Source organism: Castanea sativa, chromosome 11 (assembly GCF_040712315.1).
Source record: "Castanea sativa cultivar Marrone di Chiusa Pesio chromosome 11, ASM4071231v1".
In the NCBI taxonomy this organism is placed as follows: Eukaryota; Viridiplantae; Streptophyta; class Magnoliopsida; order Fagales; family Fagaceae; genus Castanea; species Castanea sativa.
In genome coordinates, this window is record NC_134023.1 from 52,919,052 (window position 1) to 52,940,940 (window position 21,889).

A 21,889-nucleotide genomic window follows, 5' to 3' on the forward strand; every position below is an offset into this window, starting at 1 on the left:
CTGGAAAGAGTCGCGAGTTTGAGTCACGAGCTAACTGCCTGGCCAGACTAGAAGTTTTGTCTTGTAGTGTTCCAGCTGTCACGACCCTTCAGCTCCCTTGCGTGCTCCACATGTGTGCCACCTTTGGCGACTCGCCAGTTGCAAGATCCGATCATGAGGCTCTTCTTGAATGCACACATTTGAGGTTTCTTCACACTCTCTCACACACTATCCTTACATAATTCCCACTTAAATATAGGGTATCTAATTGCAAAATTACAAACAAATTTAGCATGGAATAAAGCTAACATATGATTGAATAAATTTAATCTTACATCTTTGTGCGTTGAAAAAAGAGTCTAAGAGACCTTTTATAGATATTGCATGATTATTGCTAAATGATTTGGGTAATACCACGTGTAACATTGAGACTTTAATTGTTAAATCATAAATATATATATATATAAACACACACAAAGTCATTTATACATACATTAACAAAGAGCGTTGCTTTTTTTTTTTTTTTTTTTTTGCTAGGCATAAAAAAACTCTAAAAAATGGGAAGACATGCAGTATTGGTAAATTATGAAATAGCTTTTGGGATATCATTTCAATCATTTGTTACGAATGGGTGACCAACAGATGTATTACATGCATAACTTTTCATACAATATTTTCACAATTGTTGAAATAGTCTTTGAAAATGGTAACAAAAACAGAAGTGGTTGATACATGTAGAGAAAGTGTCATTCATTATTTACAGAAGATTTACAAAAAGTATGAACAATTTTTGTGAAAAGAGTTGAAGGTCTATAATATTATGAAAACTAATGACTTGCCTCAGAGACCCTGGGGAACTCCAAATGGGCTGAATCAAAAGCAGCCCCTCCTAGCCATTAAAGAAGAAATTCGTGTGAATTTGAAATCCGTAATCATAGACATCAATGATTCCCTTGAATCGTTTTCAATTTTGTCATGTTGGTAGAGGATTAATGGTCTGTTTGGAAGTTTAGAAAAGGAGGAGAGTAGAGGGGAATGGTTATCCTCCACCTTATTTGGAAGTTTTTAAAATTAGTAAGAGGAAAGTGAGTAATTAACTCTTCCTCTTGTTTGGATGTTTTAAATATAAGGATGGAAATAAGAAGAAATGATTTAAATAGACAAATTTACCCCTATTTGAAAATAGATTTGCAACATTAGTCTATGATTAATTTGTTAGATTAAATAATTATGACTATAGTATGCAATATTTTTTTTTAATATTTTTTTATGTGAATTAAATAATCAACATTGATCTATGATTAAATTGTTTTTTATGCTTTTTTATTATACTAAAAAAAAATCCATCCTTAATTGATAATGATTAAAATAAGAAAAAAAAATGTTTAGTTTGTTTGTTTATTGAAAAAATCAACAAAATATAGAATTTAGTTGTTGCAGAAAACATATACCACTTCACATCAAACCAAAACAATAACTTCCATCAATTCAAATTAATTCCTTGGTTTTCTCACTACCCAAACAATGGGAAAGGGCAGGGAAATCATGCAATCAAACTCAATTCACTTTTGTCTTCTCCGTACACAGCAACCAGACAATGTTGAAGGAAAATACAAAGACAACAAACAAATTCGGACAAAGATAATACTAACGCACTGATTGGTTACTGAGAAAATACTGAGAAAAAAAAAAACTCAATTTTTTTCCAATTTCAAGTGGAGCAACGATTTCTGGTTGTTTCAGCTAAAACAAACAAAAACAAAACAACAAAATTTTGAACAGAGTTGAAAGAGCTTGAGAGAAATTTGTGGGTTACAGCTTTTTTTTTTTTTTTTTAACAGTACAAAACATTGTAATTTTGTTTATATAATAAGGGTAAATTAGGTAATTTATTTGGTCAATAATTTATGCACTCTACTCTCCTTCTAAATCTCTTCAATTTGGGAGAATTAAAAATGAGGGGTTAGAGGTAGTTGAAATCCCTCCAAACCCTTTCAAACTTCTCTCACTCATTTCTATAAAAACCTCCAAACAAGGTAATTAAATTACTTCCTTTACTCTACTCCTCTCTCTTTTTTCTTTTTTTTCCAAACAGGCCATAAATGCTGTGGCCCACACTGTAGAAGCCTGCTTAGCTGTTTTTTGTCTCAACAATCCCATCTCCCCAAGTGCCTGTGCCTTTTTGCAGAATTTTGCCATGTAGAAGACTGCAGATTGATGCAAAAATCAGTGACAGTATGAGAAAATGCTTTAGCTGACAAGATACTCAATAATCAATTCGGTTTTGTGGAGTAAAATTGTTGATAGGGAATCACATTCTATCGGACATACGAGCTATTTGAAACATGATCTTGCTTTTAAGTGACACAAAGATTTTTTGTCTGCTGGAAAGATTTTTCGCGAGAAGAGTGAATGGAACGGAGAATCCAATGATTAATTGTAGATACAGAGAGTTTTCATTCCCTCTATTTTAGTGTTGGTTGGTTCAGTCAAAAATAAACGAGTAAGATGTGAGAAAGTGAAGTCGGTGATTTATTTTGGTGTCCATCGTATTATATCATTACTCTTATGGCTTGTTTGGATAGAGAGAAGAAAGACGGAGAGTGAAGAGGAGTAGAGTAGAATTGGCTAAAAATAAATTAATTTTGTGCTAAATCTAATCTACTTTACTCTACTCTACTCTATTCCCTCTCTCTCACCCTCTCATTCTTCTTCAATCCAAACGGACCATTAATTAGTTATCTTGTTTAGATGTTAAAACAATAATACTAAAATGAATTAATGTAAGTAATATTATTTGAACTTCTCCTGTGAGAAGTAATGAAAATGAATACTTCATAACAATATATATATATATATATATATATATATATATATATATATATTGGTTTTAATAATTATTTCTTTATCTTATTTCAGAATTTCGAAAGAGAGACTTTTTTGCAGGAGAGGTTTGATATATTTAGGAGCTGTAGGTGAAAACTGATTATCTTGTTTTATATGCAAAATTATTACTAATTAACATGAACATCGTAAATTTTATTTTCTTTTTTCGTTTTTGTTTTATAAAATGTTTATAAACCCAAAAAATTTGACAAAACTTTTTACACTTGTTGATGTGATAGATTGATAGTGGTAAGTAAAAGAATTATGTTAGTAGTGGACCTAGATGAAAACTATTACAAATTTTCTAACTCAATTATTATGAAAAATGTTGTGAATTTTTTTGTATATTACTCTTTTTTCTTTTTCATTTTTGAGAAGTGCTATATTTATAACATTTTTCATAACAAATCTTTGGTGTTAAGTTGTTTCTTGGTTTCTATTTGAATCCACCACAATTTTTTTTTGTTTTTTTTTGTTATCAATAACAGTTTGTAACAACCTACTGCTTAAGATTTGTTGTAAAAGTATAGTAGAAAAGGTTGTGGATGTTGCATTTCTCTCTCGGTTTTTTTTTTCATTTTTTTTCATTTGATAAAAAAAGTATTTTATTTATTGTTTAATACTTTGGTTTAATTAATCCTATTACAATGAAAGAAATAACCCTATTAGTTAAAATTTGGGGACGATTTTTTACTTGGGGCGTTAGGCAATAGCAATTGATGCCGGCACTATTTTGTTCGGTAGAGTGAGGCAAATAATAAGAGAAGGGTATTATAGAAAATTTATATAGTACAAAAGAGTATTATAATATTAAGGCCATTTCAATTTAAATTTAATTTGTTCAAGTTTTAGGCCGCATTTGTCACAAAATTAATCAATTCTTAACCAAGTAATTAATTAGATTAATTAAGCTTTAGATCTAAATTGAATAACTTCACACAAACATGAATTATTAACTTAGGAAAATTAACGAAACAAACAGTTTTACTAAAAAAAACCAAGGGGCTTTAACCTAAACAATTCTCATGGTAACAAATCCACTAAAATAGAATGAAAGTTTATACAAAGATTCAAACCTAAATCCAATGTTATTTCATGTAATACTTATTGACATGACCACACGTAGTTCTGATGTTCACAAACTCTTCTATTCTAATTTGTTGCACATGAAATTCCACTTCATGGCTCTAAGACCTGCTCTCAAAGATTTAGCCAATAATTGCAGTCAACAAGTTGCAGCATCTTCACCTGATCACCAGACCTTTTGTATATACGAAGGTCTGCTTCGATTGATGCTTCAAGAGGACTTGGAAAATTCTAGATCTATGTACAGAAATACTGTCCTCATGTGTATGTAAAAACTTGCTCTAGGGTTTGTGTTTATATGTACTTGAGTTGCACCAAAACCATAAATCAAACGGCTAAGAAAATAAGTTGTTTGTAAAATATGCATGAATCTTGATCGGTTGAGATGTGCAGTTCGACTGGTCAAGATAAGTGGATTTCGACTTGTTGTGTTGCAGTTGAAATGCAGCCTTCTAGCAGTCTATTTTTTGCATTCTTGAGTCTTAAACTATTCAGACCTTCATTTGTCTAGATCCAAAGATTAATTCAATGCCAATAAACTAGATAAACTAGCTAGGTTCTAAGTTGTTACTTTTGTTCATGGTTTCCAACCTATAAATATAAAACTTACATCATTAAACTTAATTTTATTCTCTCAAACTCCACCTAATTTTGAGAAAATGAAAATTTGAGTTTTTGACGGAAATAGAGAAATAAATATTCCCTTCTACCTATTATATTTTGTCTTACTCAAAATCTCAAACAAGGAAATAGTATTTCTTATTTCTCCTACTTAAATTTTCAAACAAGAAAATGAAAAAAATTATCTTGAAATATTCTTTTCATTTCATTCATTTCTATCTCTTTGCACTCTCTCAAATATTTAAATGGATAGATGAAAGATTCTTATAATCTCCATTAGTGTAGGCATTTTCTCACCCAAGTTGGAGAATAAAAGTTTCATTTTCATTTTTTTAATTACTTTTTGAAATACACTTTCCCACTGATTTTTTTTTCTCTTTATCTCATTTAAATCTTATTTCTTTTTTTTTTCTTAAAAGAATGTTTTGCTCATTCTTTTGAATACACCTTTTCATTATTTTCTTTACTTTTTTTTTTTTTTTAATCCAAAAGTTCATTTGCTAATAAACCGTGACTATCTGTTCATGAGAAAAAAAAAATTCAAATGAACACTTAAACCAAAATTTTAAGGGTTTATTTCCTCTAAAATAAAGGGAATTTTGGTTTTGACCATGTCGTGCGAGATATATATATATATATATGCTCACTAATGGAAAAACCTTTTACCCCTACAAGCGTGTTACACACTTACACCTGTAATGGAAAAAGAATTAAGAGACAAAACACATATCCACAAACTATTTACACTTGCAACCACTGTGAGATATGACTTGGTGGTAAGAATTCTCATATTGCTTCATAAGTTCATATAATTCTTGGTAGGAGTTAAATTGGTTTGAGAAGTGGCACTTCAATGATGCTCACATTGATAGCTTATTAAGCTCTGGTAGTACACATGATATTACCTTTACTATTACGTGGTGTAGGGTTAATGAGTCCAACTAAAGACCCCTTCTTCATTCCAAGAAATAAAAATTATATATATATAAACATTTACCCCTGCAAACGTGTTTCACCTACAACAGAAAAAGAATCAACGAAACAAATTAGGGAAAAGCAAGAATGGACAACATATACCCCTGTATATCTATATATGTGTGTGTGTGTGTTTCAATTGAAAGCATTGAAAATGATGAGAAATAAAGTGAACTTGATAGACCTAAGACTGGTGCTAATTTAGGATTTGCCAAACAAAAGCACTGAAAAGCTTCTAAGCAAGCGCATAGTGTGTACGATGAGGCCTATATGATAAAATTCTCTTTGCACAAGTACGACATTAATTTATATATATTGTTTAGTTTTAGAATAAAATTGAAGTAAACTTTAGGCAAAAATGCACATGTAAGACATTAATTTATATACTAGCCGCATTGGGAAATGCATAAATACCATAGGATAAAGGGAAAGTTTTGACATTAAACCAAAAAAAGAAAAGTTTTTGAGCACGCGTTATTGTAAGTGAGAGAAAGGTAAAGTTGGTTAGAATCTTTTCCCTTTATAATTCCTGGTGCATCTTGGGTGACAGCTTCAATTTTATTTTTTAGGAAATTGTTGAACAATAAAGTGTCTGAAACTGCACGATCTTAAATGAAATTACAGTCAACTCCTACAAATCAACTGATTAATGAACACAATACAATAGAATTTGCTTAATGACCGTGGCCTTCTGAAATATTTCTAATAAAAGCATCAAGATTTGCATCAGATGACCCACCGTTCGCAATTGCTCGTCGACTTGCCTTCTGAAATTCTTTTGCTCTCTGCCTCATCGCCTTCATCTCATCGCTTTCGTTATCCATAAACCTTTTCACAAGCTCTGAAATTTCACCTCCTGTCACAACTCCAACATCTTTCTTAACCTTCCATCCAATCTTCCAATCCTCCACAATGTGTTTACTGATTGGGACTTGATCCCAAAATATAGGAAAAGTAAGCATTGGCACACCAGCAAAAACAGCCTCAAGAGTGGAATTCCAGCCACAATGTGTCCAAAACCCTCCTATTGAGGAGTGGCACAACACCTTCAATTGGTCACACCAAGGTACCACTAGGCTCATATCACCACTAAAATCCTTGAACTGCGCAGTTTCTCCACGTGACACCCACAAGCACCGAACACCACTGTCCCTTATACCACCAATAATTTCATCCATTTGGGCATTTGAAACCGAAAGGAAACTTCCCATTGAGATGTACAACACCGAACATGGAGGTTGAGAATCAAGCCACTGGAGATAGTCGACACCATTGTTAGCTTTAGCTATAGAAGCACTTTCTTCAAGTTCTAAGTAAGGTATGGCAGGACCAATAGGGTAGACAGGGATAGGAAAGTTGGCTTTTAAAGTGTCAATGGCTTCAGCTTCAAGTTCGTGAAAGGTGGTGAATAGAAGATACTGCGCTTTCTTGGACACGCTTGAAATACCTTCCAGGACTCCAGGCAAGACTAGTCGACCATCTCCATATGTAAAGGTGGGAAGATCAGCAATACGGATAGTAGAAACTCCAGGGATGTAGTCCACAAGCTCATCACCCCGTTCTTAATTAAACACATATAGAAAGTAGTGTAAGTGAAAAGCCTAAATACTAAAAACTGCCTTAGAACATGAAGCTAAAAAACAAAAACAAAAACAAAAAAGGGATACAATGCGAAGCTTAAGCTTCTTTAGTGGCATTTTTTGGGCCAATCTTTTAACGCAGTTGAAGATATTTTTTTGATAATCACTGCCCGTGATATGGAATATCTATCATTGCAAATATACAAAACTTTGATAGGGAAAAAAAGCTGTTTCTGGGTCATGTACCATATTGGTTGACTGTTTGGACTTTGATTTGATGACCACCTTATATAAACGAGTTAATTGTGTGTAAGAGTAACAACTTTTTCCCAACTATTCAGCAAAAAACAAAAAAAAACAAAAAAAAAACAAAAAAAAAATCCTTTTTCCCAACTGATATTAATTGGCAACCACCTTATTTATACGAGTTTGCGACTTCTAACTGTTTGGTCCTAATTACCTAGCTCAATTAAATTTTTCTAATCAATTCAAGAATATAGAATATATATATATATATATATATATTTATTTATTTATTTAAAATTTTTGCAGCATAGGAGAGGAAAATGTTTGGTTTCAAACACTAATAAAAAGATGAATTAGTCTTTGTCATGTAATTGATGAGACACATATTATTTTTTTATTGGTAATTAGAGCTTAAGATTCCGAACATGTTTGAAGCTAAACTTTATCTATAAAAAAATATTTAATATATAATGTTAAAGTACACAATGGTCCTTATTATCAAAATTGTAACGAACATGGAATAAAAAAAATTAATGTCAATTACTGATGTTTATTAATCTGATATAATGATTTGGTGCAACCATTAAGTCACTACTTCAACCAAGTAATAGCTGGTTCACGTTCTAAAAAAAAAAAATAGTTAGTTAATTTGAAATATAGATATACAAATGAACGAATAGATTTCCATAATCAATTTTTTAAAAATTACTTTACGTTAAAATAATAATGCAATACACCCATTAACTCTACCTAAAAATTATTTCATTTCTTTAAGTTTGAAGTTATTAATTTAGTCTGGTATCTTTGTCTGAAAACCATTTTAGTCATTTAATTTGAAGTTTGTCCCTCTAGCAACATTAAATTATTACTAAACAAAATAATCTTTGGACAAAATTTTCGGATTAAAATCTTTTTTTTTAATAAAATTATCAGACTAAAATAACCAACAAACTTATAGAACTAAAATTATTTTTAAATAAAATCATCAAATGTAAATTGCATTTTTGGCTAAAAGATATCTTTAGGGGGTCTTTCCTAGTTTTATTATTGGGTCCAGGTAACAAGTTCCTTTAAAGTATTTATTAATAGGTCATGCTAATGAGTGTCCTTAAGTTAATGATTAAAAATTCATTTTAAGAAAGTTTGAAATCACTTTTATGAGAAATAAAAAAACTGTCACCACCGCACACCTTGGTGCGATAGTCACTCCACAAGTATAAATGCTTGTGGAGTGTGAGGGGTAAAGGTCTGGGTTCAAGTCTTCAAGAGGGAGATTCATACACATTTACACTTAGATTAGACTAGAGTAGAAATTATATCCTGTATATAAAAAAAAACTGTCAAAACATTAATTTTTTTTTTCCATAAAAACTATCTTTAAATGGATAATTAACAATTGTCATAAGAGCATCTGTTAGCATCTTTCTTTATTATAAACCATTTTATAGATGATTTGGTACTATTTTTATTAAAAATTAAAAAAAATAAAAACAAAAGGCAGACAAAAAAATTATTTACTTTTTCTTTCTGTTTTTTTTAATAGAAAGTCGCTTTTTTAAGTTTTCTTATGCATCATTCCCAGAATCCCAACAGACCACGTGAGTCCAAAAAATTTTATGTACATTTGTTGTTTAGTTTACGCCTTTCGAGGAATAAATTACAAAAACCAACTCTTTCTTTTGATTAAACCAAAAACCAACTCTTAAGATAATAATATAATATAGATACCGTAAAGATAAGGTTTTGAGACGCACCTGACAAATCAACCGGGAAATGCTGGTTCTGCACGAGCAGTTCAAAATGATGCAACACTGAGAACACCATCGCCGGTATAGGATAAAATGAGGCCACCGGAATATTCCTTCGGTTCCCCAAGCCGATAGCCCAAAATACATGAGTATCAGCCACGATGGCTTTCACCGGCGGCTGAAGGCGGTCCAGGAGCTCCTCAAAGTGCACTTCCATCTTCGTACTCACGGCTTTCACAAAGCCCGGAAAATCTTTCCCACGACCCACCTCGGAAGGTATGCAATTGGGTACGGTGGCGAAGCGTATCTGAGCCGGTGGCTTTGGCTCTGAGCTGATGAATCCGAGCCACTCTTCGGTGACGACAAAGCTGATGAGAATATCGGCGGTTTTTGAAGCCAGAAGCTTGCACAAATTCATCATAGCGTTGATGTGGCTGCGACCGGGATACGGCATTGCCACCAGGTGGCAGACGGTTGGCTCAGGCTGTTCTGTTTTTTCAGGATCCATTTTGATGGAAGCTGATGAGATTGAGGAAACGTAATACAAACGAAACTACTACAAAGTGGTCTGAGCAAGATGGAGTACTGAAGTGGAGAATAGATTATATACAGTGATGTGTGTAAGAAAAACTAAATAACTCAGCGTTTGTTTGGATATAGTTTGTAGTTGAAAACTAAAAATAATATAAAAAATAATTTTTAAATATGAAAATAGTGTTATAAAATTTAATTTTAAAATTATTTTTGCTAGAACATATATTTGTAAGTTCCATAAACAGTATACGAGATCTACTAAAAACACGCAAAACGCACTTCTCAAAGAAATGCTAAATAAAATTTTCTCATTTTACTCAATGAATTGAATAATACATCAAGGCTCTGTGTATACGGTCCCCACAATAAATGGCCTCTTTTTTTTTTTTGGGGCCAAACTTCATGATTTTTTTTGAAATATTTAGAAAAAAAGGATTAGTCAAAACTTATTTAGTTATGTAGCATGTTTTTTAGAAGTTAAGTTTATTAAACTCGAGTTTCAAGTCAAACTCGGGCTTCAAGTGAGACTCAAGTTTCAAGCATTATAGTAATTTGATTATTATTGGAACTCGAGTTTAGTAAACTCAAGTTTTACTTAGAATTCAAGTTTGATAAACTCGAGTTCCAAAAATATGCTACATAACTAAGGTTGTGTTTGGCATTGGCTTAGAAAGCCATTTTTATTTATTTATTTATTTATTTATTTACTATTTAGTTTATTCTTGCTACTATATATTCATGGGTCTCATTGCATTTTTTGGTACTATTCATGGGTTCTAATGTACTGTTTTAGCTACCTTTTAGCTTTATCTACAATACTTTTAGCAAAAATTTAGTTTCAGCTAAATAATTTGTTTCTAAATAGAATTTAAATAAGTTTGGTCAGATACTATTTAGCAAATTATTCCTAATATTATGCTATTTAGCAGAATTTTCAACAGTAAATAGATAGAGCAAGCAAAGGAAAACTCTTATCTAACCGAATTAGTTGGTTCCCCAAACAATTAGATAAACTATAACCCTCGTTATAGTTGGATTAGAAAACACACGTGTAGTACAGTTGGATTAGTAAACACACATGTTACAAACTAACTATTTATATAAAGGAAATACAACAAGTACTTAATTAGGCTGTGTTTGGTTCAATGTAAAATATTTTCAGAGTGTAAAATAATTTCAGCTAAAAATGGTTTTTGGGAAAGAAAAATATTTTTAAATGTTTGGTTGCATTTCAAAAAATCTATTGGAAAATATTTTCATGTGTTTATTTTTGTTCTTGAAAATGCTCTCGAAAACACATTTTTTTACCCATTTCTCACATTTTCTCAACTTCCAAACACATATTATAATAAAAATCCCAATATATAAACCCAAAGAAACAAAAAAAATAAAAAACAACAAAACAAAAAAAAAATCTCAATTCCACAAATTCACCACTAGATCATGAGAGAGAGAGAGAGAGAGAGAGGCAAAGACAGTAAGATTGACGGCGAGATCTAAAGTCTCTCTCTCTCTCTCTCTCTCTCTCTCTCTCTCTCTCTCTCTCTCTCTCTCTCTCTCTCTCTCTCTCTCTCTCTCTCTCTCTCTCTCTCTCTCTCTCTCTCTCTCTCAAGTAGGCTGAAAATGGGTGTAAGTGGTTTGAAGGTAAAATAGAAGTGTAGACTATTTTACACTTCAGGGGGTTGTTATTTTACGGTCAATGGAAATCATTTTCCATTTAGCTAAATTTTCCAACCAATCCAAGAACTCCCCATGATGTAAAATATTTTCTGTATTCCTTTTATAACTGAAATATACACAGCTTTAATTCAACGTGTGTAGCGCGTGCACAGCCTTGAACTTGTAGCTGAACTGAAGATTTGTGCTTCTTTCTTCAAGATCTTCTGATAATGTGAGAAACTAGTAACTTTGGCAAGGGAATATCAAGATTCCAAGATATATGTGATATATAATATCACCTAAATGACGGTATTGCCTCTATTATAGTTTTGATTTTTTATCTTTTTGGACTATTGGATAGTCGAGGAAAGAGGAATTAATTTGAACACTACATGTTTCTATTGAAATAACTAACTTTAGCTCTAAATGTATATGAAGCCTTAGGCTTCAATGCACAATAATAAGATAGATATGTATACCTATCATGTAATCAATTGAATCATATACATTTCAAATGACAAGGACTTATATCATCTTCTTATTATAGGTTGAAGCCTAAGGTTGTAAACTTATATGATCTTCTTATTATAGGTTGAAGCCTAAGGTTGTAAACATGCTTGGAGCCAAAATCTATCCTTCTTTCAATATCAATTGGTAGGCTTTGTGCCTCCCACAATTCTCTCATTCCTCTCTTACAACAGTGAAAGGCTAAAACTTTTTGTTCATAGTCAACATCTTTACGCTAATTAAAGCCTTTAGCACTTAGTCATGCTTTCAATTGTTAAAGGCTCCTATCAACTTTGTTGGGTTATGGATTGACTCCGATTAATTAATTCAATTACCTAAGCTGATTAATTATATCAAATTACATGCAAATCGTGGAGGCACAAAAAAATCACCAAATAAACCAATTGCAATGGAAATTAAATTGACACGGTGATTTGTTGATGAATGGAGAAAGCCTCTTGCAAAAACCCCATCGAGTGAATTTTAAGTCACCACTCCTAAGAATCTACTAATCAAGAATCAAGCGTTTACAAGTATAAGGAATTTTACCACTACCTTGGACTATCCCAAAATACCAATTTACAGTTAAACCTTCACTCCAATACCCAATTGGACTTGATCTTGTAGAGATTTCTTCTTGTATGCACGAATTCCAATACATGTTAGACTTCCTAGCAACTGATTGATTGTTGTTGGATGCAAAGTTCTTCACTTTAAAGCACGTTGAGGATTTTGAAGCACGTTGAGGATTTTGAAGTACTTGGTTACAAAATCTTAAGGTGCACAAGAATATGGTAGCTTCTCACAGAGTGTATATTCTCTAAATTGAGTCTTTGTGTTTATGATGACTTTAAAATAAAGGTTTTATATGGTCTAGAGGTCTAGTGAATGAAACCCTAGCAATCCAAGTCATCAGAGGCCAAAATTCTAATATGAGAATTATGAATTCGCGAAGCTCGATAGATTGAGAGGTGTTGAGCTTAGTGTCGAGAATTACTCATTAAGTCTCAATAGATACTAGTGTTGAGCTTGTGTCGAGACTAGTGTCGAGGTTCACTATTTCAACTCTTTTTTTCACTTGTTTCGTGGTTCAATCTTCATGTATATAATGATAACACTTGTGATATTTGTTTAACACACTTCTTAATATCTTAAACTCATATTAGATCTATTCAATTACAAGTAAAATGTATTTTATTAAAAGATAAGCCAAGACATAGAAAATATGACCCCAGGGCTGGCCCTTCCACTAGGCCAATTAGGCAATTGCCTAAGGCCCTCAAGTGGAAGGGAGGCCCCAAAATTTTAGATAAGAAGGGATAGTAGGGAAAAAATTTTGATTTCAGATGAATCTAAAAAATCCGGCACATCCTATTGACCAAAAAACAAAATTTCTGTTATACCTGGTTAAACATTGGTAGCACAAAAAAAAATATTGGCCTAAATATAATTAATTGTCCCAAAAATAACATCATTACCTTCTAGACAAACCAAAATTCAACAAGATAAATTACAAATCCGGTCTAAAAAATTAACCACAAAACAATCAAAACAAATAAAAAACTACAAATCCCTAAAATTTTTACCGTTTCACTTTCTCATTATTGCTCTTCTTTTTTCTCTCAACTCTTGCTCTCTGCCTCTCATTCTTTCTCTCCACTGTTGCTGGTTGCCTGGCTGAAGATTCCTCCGATCTAAATCCTTTGATCGCATCTAATCTGAAAACTTTGAGGAGTGAGGACTGCCGAGCCGACTGCCTTTTTATTTTTTTGTTGCTTCATGCATTTTGATTCTGTAGAATGGGTTTTGACTTTTGTGATATAACTTATAAGGCTTGGCTTTCTCTAGTTTAGATTTGTTAAGACTAGGCTGTATATATTGAGTTATGGTTGGACGTTTCACGTTTGGGCCTTCAAGTTTTTTTTTTTTGTTAAGCCTGTGGTTTTTTTTTTTTTTTTTTTGGTTTTGGTTATAGGTGTAATAGGATTTGTTTTATGTTTTTTTTGTGGGTGGGTCTTATTAATAAGACTTGTGTGGCCATCTTGGCATCTTCTTAGCTGGGCTGGGTTGGGCTATGCTTAATTTTTTTTTTTTTAATTTGGTTTTGGTTATAGGTGTAATAGGATTTGTTTTATGTTTTTTTTGTGGGTGGGTCTTATTAATAAGACTTGTGTGACCATCTTGGCATCTTCTTGGCTGGGCTGGGCTGGGCTATGCTTAATTTTTTTTATTTTAATTTTGTGTTTATATATATATATATATATATTTTAGTTATTGGTAATATAATGAATAAATATTTATTTATGCAGGTTAAGATTGCTAAAAACTTGTTATTATTCAGTGAAACTACAATAATACTTTTTATATAAATCAGGTTCTATTTCTCATTTGTTCTACACTTGAAAGTTATTTTTTATTTTAGTATTTATAAATATATTGTTTGATTAGAAATATCTACTAGAAAATATGCATCTAGATATGAAAAACTTAAAAAAAGAAAAAAAGAAGAAAAATTAATTGAGTCCCAAAAAGGATCAATGGATAAATTTGTTATTAGTAATAAACAAAATATAACACAAAATTTAGATGAAAATATCACAAATGAGTAAGAAATTCACCCAAAAGAGTTAGAAGATAATGAAATGATACAATTGCAAGATAACAATGATGTTCAATTTTGTAATACAACAAATCTTGATAATGAACTTCAAAAGAATTTAGAATAAAATGAAAATATTGATGAAAATGTCACAAATGAACAAGTTCACCATAATGATGTTCAACTAGAAGAAAATGAAAATAATAATGACATGTTGAATTATATTCCTTCAAATATTTACAATCTAGGTAATTGGAAAAATATTGACACAAAATTAAGAGATTTATTAGTAGAAAGAGGTCCAATTAGAGACAATAATATAATTTTTTTCTAAAGGTGATGACACTAGACATTTTCTACTATTCATAACACTCGAATATTATCAAATGGGGAGAAGCATGATAAAAAATGGGTAGTGTATTCAAAGATATGGACTAAGTATTTTTTTTGTTGCAAGTTGTTTGAGTCTAAACGTACTGGCCAACTATGTAATGAAAGGACTCGAGATTGAAAAAATATTAGTTCTAAAATTGGAAAAATAAAACAATAGATTTTAAATGAAATATAGTATAATATAAAAATATTAAATAAATATTAGTTTAATTAATACATAAGTATAAAAAATGCCCTATTTTAGTTCTCACCTTAGGTTCTAAAATGTCTAGGGCCAGCCCTGTATGACCCTAACAAACTTTGAATTTGATTATGAGGACCCATTTGCACCCAATTATGTACATGGTGGGATCACGAGGGACAAGAGTCCAAGTATGTTTAGCATGGAGGGCTTGAAGTTCTTCACGCATACACCCTCACTCCAAAAAAAAAAAAAAAAACTAGGATGTTTTCAAGGAAGATTTTCGTGATTTCGGTTCTAGAGGAATTAAAGGATTAACATGATAATGGAGCAAACCGGCCTAAAGCTTCCCACAGGTTTGTATAGAATGAGTATTGAGTGGTTGGAGACAATTAGGGAGTAGAGGTCCATGCTGCGTGGTGGAGCCGAAAGAGACAATAGGTTGACTGTGTAGGAGTTCAAGCTGATGGGGTGTACTTGCAGCAAGTGGGCATGTGATTTCTCTCATTTGCAATTTGTAGATAACCTCCCTAGAGCATTCCCATTAAAGCTCCCAAAAGCTAAAATGCTATTTTTTAGCGTCTCATTCCAAAAAAGTATACTACAACAAAGGTGTTAGTGTTAAAATTTTTAGCATGTGAGCTATAGTGGACCGCTATCTATGACAGTCCATTGTAGCTCAAATCTAATAAATATAATAATATTTTAATACTATTTTAATTAAATTATCTTTTCTTTCTCTCACTATTCCTTTTTTCTTCTCATGACTGGACTTTCTCTCACTATCTCTTCTTCTCTCTTTCACTATTTTTAATTAATGAAGTGGTGAAAAATATAAAACTTTTGATGTTGAGTATATTGTAAAGCAAGTTATTAAAATAAATAAAGTAGGTTTTTGAGATACTAAATGCTAAATTTTTTGAGATCCTTCATGAGGATGCTCTTATTTGTCTTAAAGAATGTCTCGACAGATATATGAGGTGATCTGGAAAAGTGGTGATAAATCCAACATGTTTTTAAGTAAAAAGCTAGAAATACAACAACCCGAGATAGAACTCGTCTATCTCATGTCATGGGTCTTCAACAAGGCGTTCCTAATTAAGTGAATTATTTAGGGCTCCCTTTGAAAATAGGCACTAAGAAACATGAAGCCTTTGCTGAGGTGATTGTGAAGGTTCATAAAAAATGCAAGGCTAGAAAATGAATATAGGAATGAAAATTAGTTTGCACCCCTTCTAATTTCTTAACTGGTCTCCCATTGCAACTAAGAAACACCCTCTTCAAACCCACAACTTTAGTAACACCACGCAAATGATACAACTTCTACTTTGGACAAACAGCTGTCACTGCACAAGTTGACTCAGTGAGTTTTATACTAAAAGCAAGAATGGAATTTTATAAGAATAACTTATAAATACCAAAAAAAAAAAAAAAAAACAAAACAAAACGAACCTCTATGAGAGAGAGAGAGCATAAAAATGACATCATAGCACTTTAGTTTTTTCACAACAATTGAAATTCAATTTTCACATATCACCACACTTTTTAAATTCAAATCAAACTCATCTAACAAAATAATTAAACTAGTAAAAGTTACAAGGCTTTGATTTCACTGCATGCGAATAATCTGGTACATCTTGTGTTACAGTTTCAATTTTATTTTAAAAGAAGTTGTCGAAGGATAAAGTGTCTAAAACCACACGATCTTAATGAAATTACAATCAAATTCTGCATATCAATTGACCAATGAATACCGTAAATTACAACTATGCTTAATGAATGTGGCCTTCTGAAATATTTCTAATAAAAGCATCAAGATTTGCATCAGATGACCCACCTTTTGCAATTGCTCGTCGACTTGACTTCTGAAGTTCTTTTGCTCTTTGCCTCATCGCGTTCATCTCATCGCTTTTGTTATCCACAAACCTTTTCACAAGCTCTGAAATTTCACCTCTTGTAACAACTCCAACATCTTTCTTAACCTTCCATCCAATCTTCCAATCCTCCACAATGTGTTTACTGATTGGGACTTGATCCCAAAATATAGGGGAAATAAGCACTGGTACTGTTGGAAATAAAACAAAATACTGATGGGCCATTCCTCAGTTACTCTCACAAATATCCACACACTACTTAGTGTGTAGAAAAGACTCACACTCACAAATTAAATAAAGAAAGAGAGAGTGGAGAGGGAAGAGTTAGAACTCTTTAAGGTTTTGTATTTCTCAACTCTTGCATAGAATTTGACGGATGAATGGGTTTATATAGTACACCATCCAACCTTTAACTCTCACTACATTTATTTTCTAACTCTTACATTCATAAATCTCACACATAACTTCAATAAACTTCCCACTACATTAACTTATGAAACTCACTTATTTATGAAGGATTAATTACAAACAAGTTTAACTTCTAACATCCCCCCTTAAACTTGTTTTCTTGATTACTCCAAGTAAGGCTCGCAGCTTGTTGAATGTGTCATACTTGAGTGGTTTAGTGAGTATATCTGCAACCTGATCATGTGACTTCACGAACTCAAGATGAACTTCTTTTCTTGCAATACATTCTCGAATAAAATGATACCTTGTGTCGATGTGCTTGCTTCGGTCATGAAAGACTGGGTTCTTTGCAAATGCTAGTGCAGACCTATTGTCCATAAATATCTTCGTAGCTTCTTCTTGAAACATTTGCAACTCTTTCAATAAACTTCTAAGCCACTTTGCATGACAAACACTGGAGGTAGCAGCAACGTACTCAGCTTCACAAGTGGAAAGCGTCACGATTGGCTGCTTTTTGGACGTCCATGTAAATGCAGTATTACCCATATAGAATACAAAACCAGTAGTACTCTTTCTATCATCCGTATCTTCGGCCCAATCACTATCACTGTAGCCAACAAGTTTAAAATCTTTAGAGGGTGAATACAACAGTCCATAATCCAGTGTACCTTTTAAATAGCGAAGAATTCTCTTGGCAGTCTTCAAATGAGTCATCTTCGGTGCTTCCATGTAACGACTAACTAGTCCAACGCTAAAAAGAATGTCTGGTCTTGTGCATGTTAGATACCTCAGACTTCCGATCAAACTTTTGAAGAATGTTGGATTAACCTTCTCTTCATCAACATGATTTGACAACTTCACTCCACATTTTACAGGGGTGCTAACTGGATTGGAATTTAACATCTCAAACTTCTCGAGAATATCCTTTGCATAACCTTCTTGGGAAATAAAAATCCCATCCTCCATTTGCTTCACTTCAATGCCAAAATAATAGGCCATAAGTCCAATATCTGTCATTTCAAACTCCTTAGTCATTGCTTTCTTGAAGTCTTCAAACATACTTGGATTGTTGCCTGTAAAAATCAAATCATCTACATACAGACAAACAATTAAGATATCTCCATTTGTATGCACCTTATAATAAAGCGCATGTTCATGTGAGCATTTAGAAAACCCATTAACCTGGAAGTATTTGTCAATTCTACTATTCCAAGCTCTTGGTGCCTGTTTTAGGCCATATAGAGCTTTCTTTAACTTCAAAACTTTATCTTCCTGCCCCTTTACAACATAGCCTATAGGCTGCTCAACATAAAGTTCTTCCTCAAGGTAGCCATTCAAAAATGCGGATTTTACATTCATTTGGAAAATTCTCCATTGATTTTGAGCTGCTAAAGAAATTAGCAATCGTATAGTTTCCAAACGAGCAACTGGGGCAAATACCTCATCATAATCAACACCTTGCTGTTGACTATACCCTTTCACCACCAATCTTGCTTTGTATCTCTCTACCTCTCCTTTTGCATTCTTTTTCAACTTGTACAACCATTTTATACCAATTGTCTTCTTTCCAGTTGGAAAAGTTGCAAGCTCCCATGTATCATTCTTCTTTATTGCCTTTATCTCTTCATCCATAGCATTTCTCCATTTTTTGTCTCGCACTGCTTCTTCAAATCCTGTAGGTTCACAATTGGCAACAGACAAAAAAGTGTTACATCATTCAGTAATCTCTCTTGAATCATAAAGATCCTGGATACTTCTCATTTTTCTTGGTCTTTCACTAGAACTTCCTTCTAGTAAAGATGATGATGATGGACTTTCATGAATGGGAGATGATGCCGTTCCTTGGTGATGGTGGTAGAGTGGTAGGCTCTTCCCGAACTTCATTCCCTTGATCTTCCTCTTCAGATAGAGGAAAGAAATCATACTTCTCCTCTTCTTGGGTACTCCAATCCCATGTGCCTTTTTCGTCGAATTCCACATCTCGACTAACAATGACTTTTCCAGTACTCGGATTATAGAGCTTATAGCCCTTAGAGCTTGGATCATAGCCAATGAACACATACTTCTTGCTTTTATCATCTAGCTTGGATCTCTCTTGATCTGGTACATATGCATATGAAATGCTCTCAAACACACGAAGATGGAAAACTGTAGGCTTCTTCCTACTCCAAGCTTGTTGTGGGGTTTTTCCTTGTACAATTCTTGTGGGGCAACGATTGGACAAATAGATTGCACAATCTATAGCTTCAGCCCAAAATTCTTTAGGCATTTTCTTGCTCTTCAACATGCTTCTGGTCATATTAAGAATTGAACGATTCTTTCTTTCTACTACACCATTCTGTTGTGGTGACCTTGGAACTGTTAGAGGGCGGCGAATCCCATTTGCTTCACAAAATTCTTTGAATTCATTTGATGTGAATTCGCCTCCTCTATCAGATCTTAAGGCCTTAATTTCATGACCACTCTGCTTTTCTACAAATGCCTTAAATTTCTTAAATGCACCAAATGCTTCAGATTTCTGCTTCAAAAAATAAACCCATGTTTTTCTACTAAAATCATCAATAAAGAGAAGAAAGTAGTTACTTTTACCAAGTGATAATGGCTTGATAGGTCCACACACATCAGTATGAACAAGTTGCAATGGCTTAGTTGATCTTGTACTAGCTTCTTTTGGAAAGCTTTTCCTTGATTGCTTGCCAAGGAGACATCCTTCACAAAAGCATTAGGATGCTCAATGGAAGGCAATCCTCTCACCATCTTCATCTTTGTCAACAGCCTGTAGTCCTCCAAAGTTTAAATGCCCAAATCTTAGATGCCAAAGCCAAGAAGAATCTTTAAAACAAGCCTTCAGACATCTAATAGCATCAGTTTGAATATTTAACAAGAACATTCTATTTCTTGTCATAGGCACATTAGCTATCACATTATTTCGATGATCCCTTATTAAGCAACTACGATCTTTCAACTGGATATCATAGTTTTTCTCAAGAAGTTGTCCCAAGCTCAAAATATTAGTTTTCATGCTTGGCACATAATATACATCAGAAATAAATTGATGATCTCCATTCTTTAAACGGATAAGAATTTTACCTATCCCCTTCACTGAAACTTTGGACGAGTCACCAAAGGTAACATTCCCGACCACCGATTCATCAATCTCCATAAACATCATTTTATTCCCACACATATGGTTGCTAGCACCAGAGTCAAGATACCACGCACCATTTTCTTCTTTGCCTTCTCCTTTGTATGCCAACAACAAAGTCGGCTCCACTTCTTCATTCTTATCTTCAACATAGTTAGCTTTCTCCTCAATAGTGTTAGCGGCATTTTTACATTCAGAAGCATAATGCCCATACTTTTGACAATTATAACATTTGATATTAGACTTATCATACCTTCTTTTATATGGTCTTGAGAAACTTCCTCTTCCATGATCTCTTGTGGATTTTGAACTTTGACCCCTCTCTTCATAATTGGGAGAGTTTTGACCATTTCTTCCTCCAGATCCTCTCCCTCTACCACGTCCATGTCCTCGGCCTCTTTGGCTACTTTCACACCAACCTTTCTCATTCAAGGTGAGCTTTGCTTGTAGGACTTGCTCCAAAGGCTCTTGCTTCTTCTTATTAAGCCTTTCTTCATGGGCTTGTAATGATCCCATGAGTTGGTCAATGGTCACTGACTCCAAGTCTTTTGATTCCTCAATCGCCACAACGATATAGTCAAACTTAGAAGTTAATGACCGTAATATTTTTTCTACCACACGGACATCATCCAAGTTCTCACCATATCTCTTCAATTGATTTACAATTGCCAACACCCTTGAAAAATAATCTGAAATAGATTCAGATTCTTTCATGTGCAAACCTTCAAACTCACCTCTCAATGTTTGAAGGCGAACTTTCTTCACTTTATCAACTCCCGTTAGAGAGTTTTTAAGAATCTCCCATGCTTGCTTGGATGAAGTTGCATTCGCAACTTTCTCGAACATAGTTTCATCCAAGCCTTGATAGATCAACGTAAGTGCTTGTTGATCTTTCTTTCGAGCTTTTTGCAAGGCTTCCTTTTGGTTTGGGGTTAAAGATTCTTCATCTTGTGACTCCACATAACCTTTCTCCACAATCTCCCACGCATCTTGGGATCCGAGTAACGCCTTCATTCGGATACTCCAATTTTCAAAGTTTTGTTTGGTAAGTCGAGGAAATTGGAATGACACCATCCCATTAGCAATAGCCATTCTCACCACGAACCGATTGGCTCTGATACCACTTTGTTGGAAATAAAACAAAATACTGATGGGCCTTTCCTCAGTTACTCTCACAAATATCCACACACAATTTAGTGTGTAGAAAAGACTCACACTCACAAATTAAATAAAGAGAGAGAGAGTGGAGAGGGAAGAGTTAGAACTCTTTAAGGTTTTGTATTTCTCAACTCTTGCATAGAATTTGACGGATGAATGGGTTTATATAGTACACTATCCAACCTTTAACTCTCACTACATTTATTTTCTAACTCTTACATTCATAAATCTCACACATAACTTTAATAAACTTCCCACTACATTAACTTATGAAACTCACTTATTTATGAAGGATTAATTACAAACAAGT

The 21,889-nt window shown here is 33.2% G+C and overlaps 1 protein-coding gene across 1 annotated transcript; it reads right to left on the reverse strand.

The window, feature by feature from the left end:
- Window positions 1-6,078: 6,078 nt before the first annotated feature.
- On the reverse strand, window positions 6,079-9,994 carry LOC142615235 (UDP-glycosyltransferase 87A1-like). Its single transcript, XM_075787951.1, has 2 exons — window positions 9,128-9,994; window positions 6,079-7,108 (listed from the first exon to the last, which is right to left on the reverse strand). The coding sequence occupies exons 1-2, from the start codon at window positions 9,627-9,629 to the stop codon at window positions 6,222-6,224; spliced, it is 1,389 nt and encodes a 462-aa protein (XP_075644066.1). The 5' UTR covers window positions 9,630-9,994; the 3' UTR covers window positions 6,079-6,221.
- Window positions 9,995-21,889: the final 11,895 nt, after the last annotated feature.

Bases quoted from the DNA above. Each gene is read 5' to 3' on its own strand.
- LOC142615235 (XM_075787951.1), bottom strand. From the start codon at position 9,629: ATGGATCCTGAAAAAACAGAACAGCCTGAGCCAACCGTCTGCCACCTG. The intron at 7,109-9,127 runs GTGCGTCTCAAA...TGTTTAATTAAG, and splicing joins TTTCCCGGTTGATTTGTCAG to AACGGGGTGATGAGCTTGTG.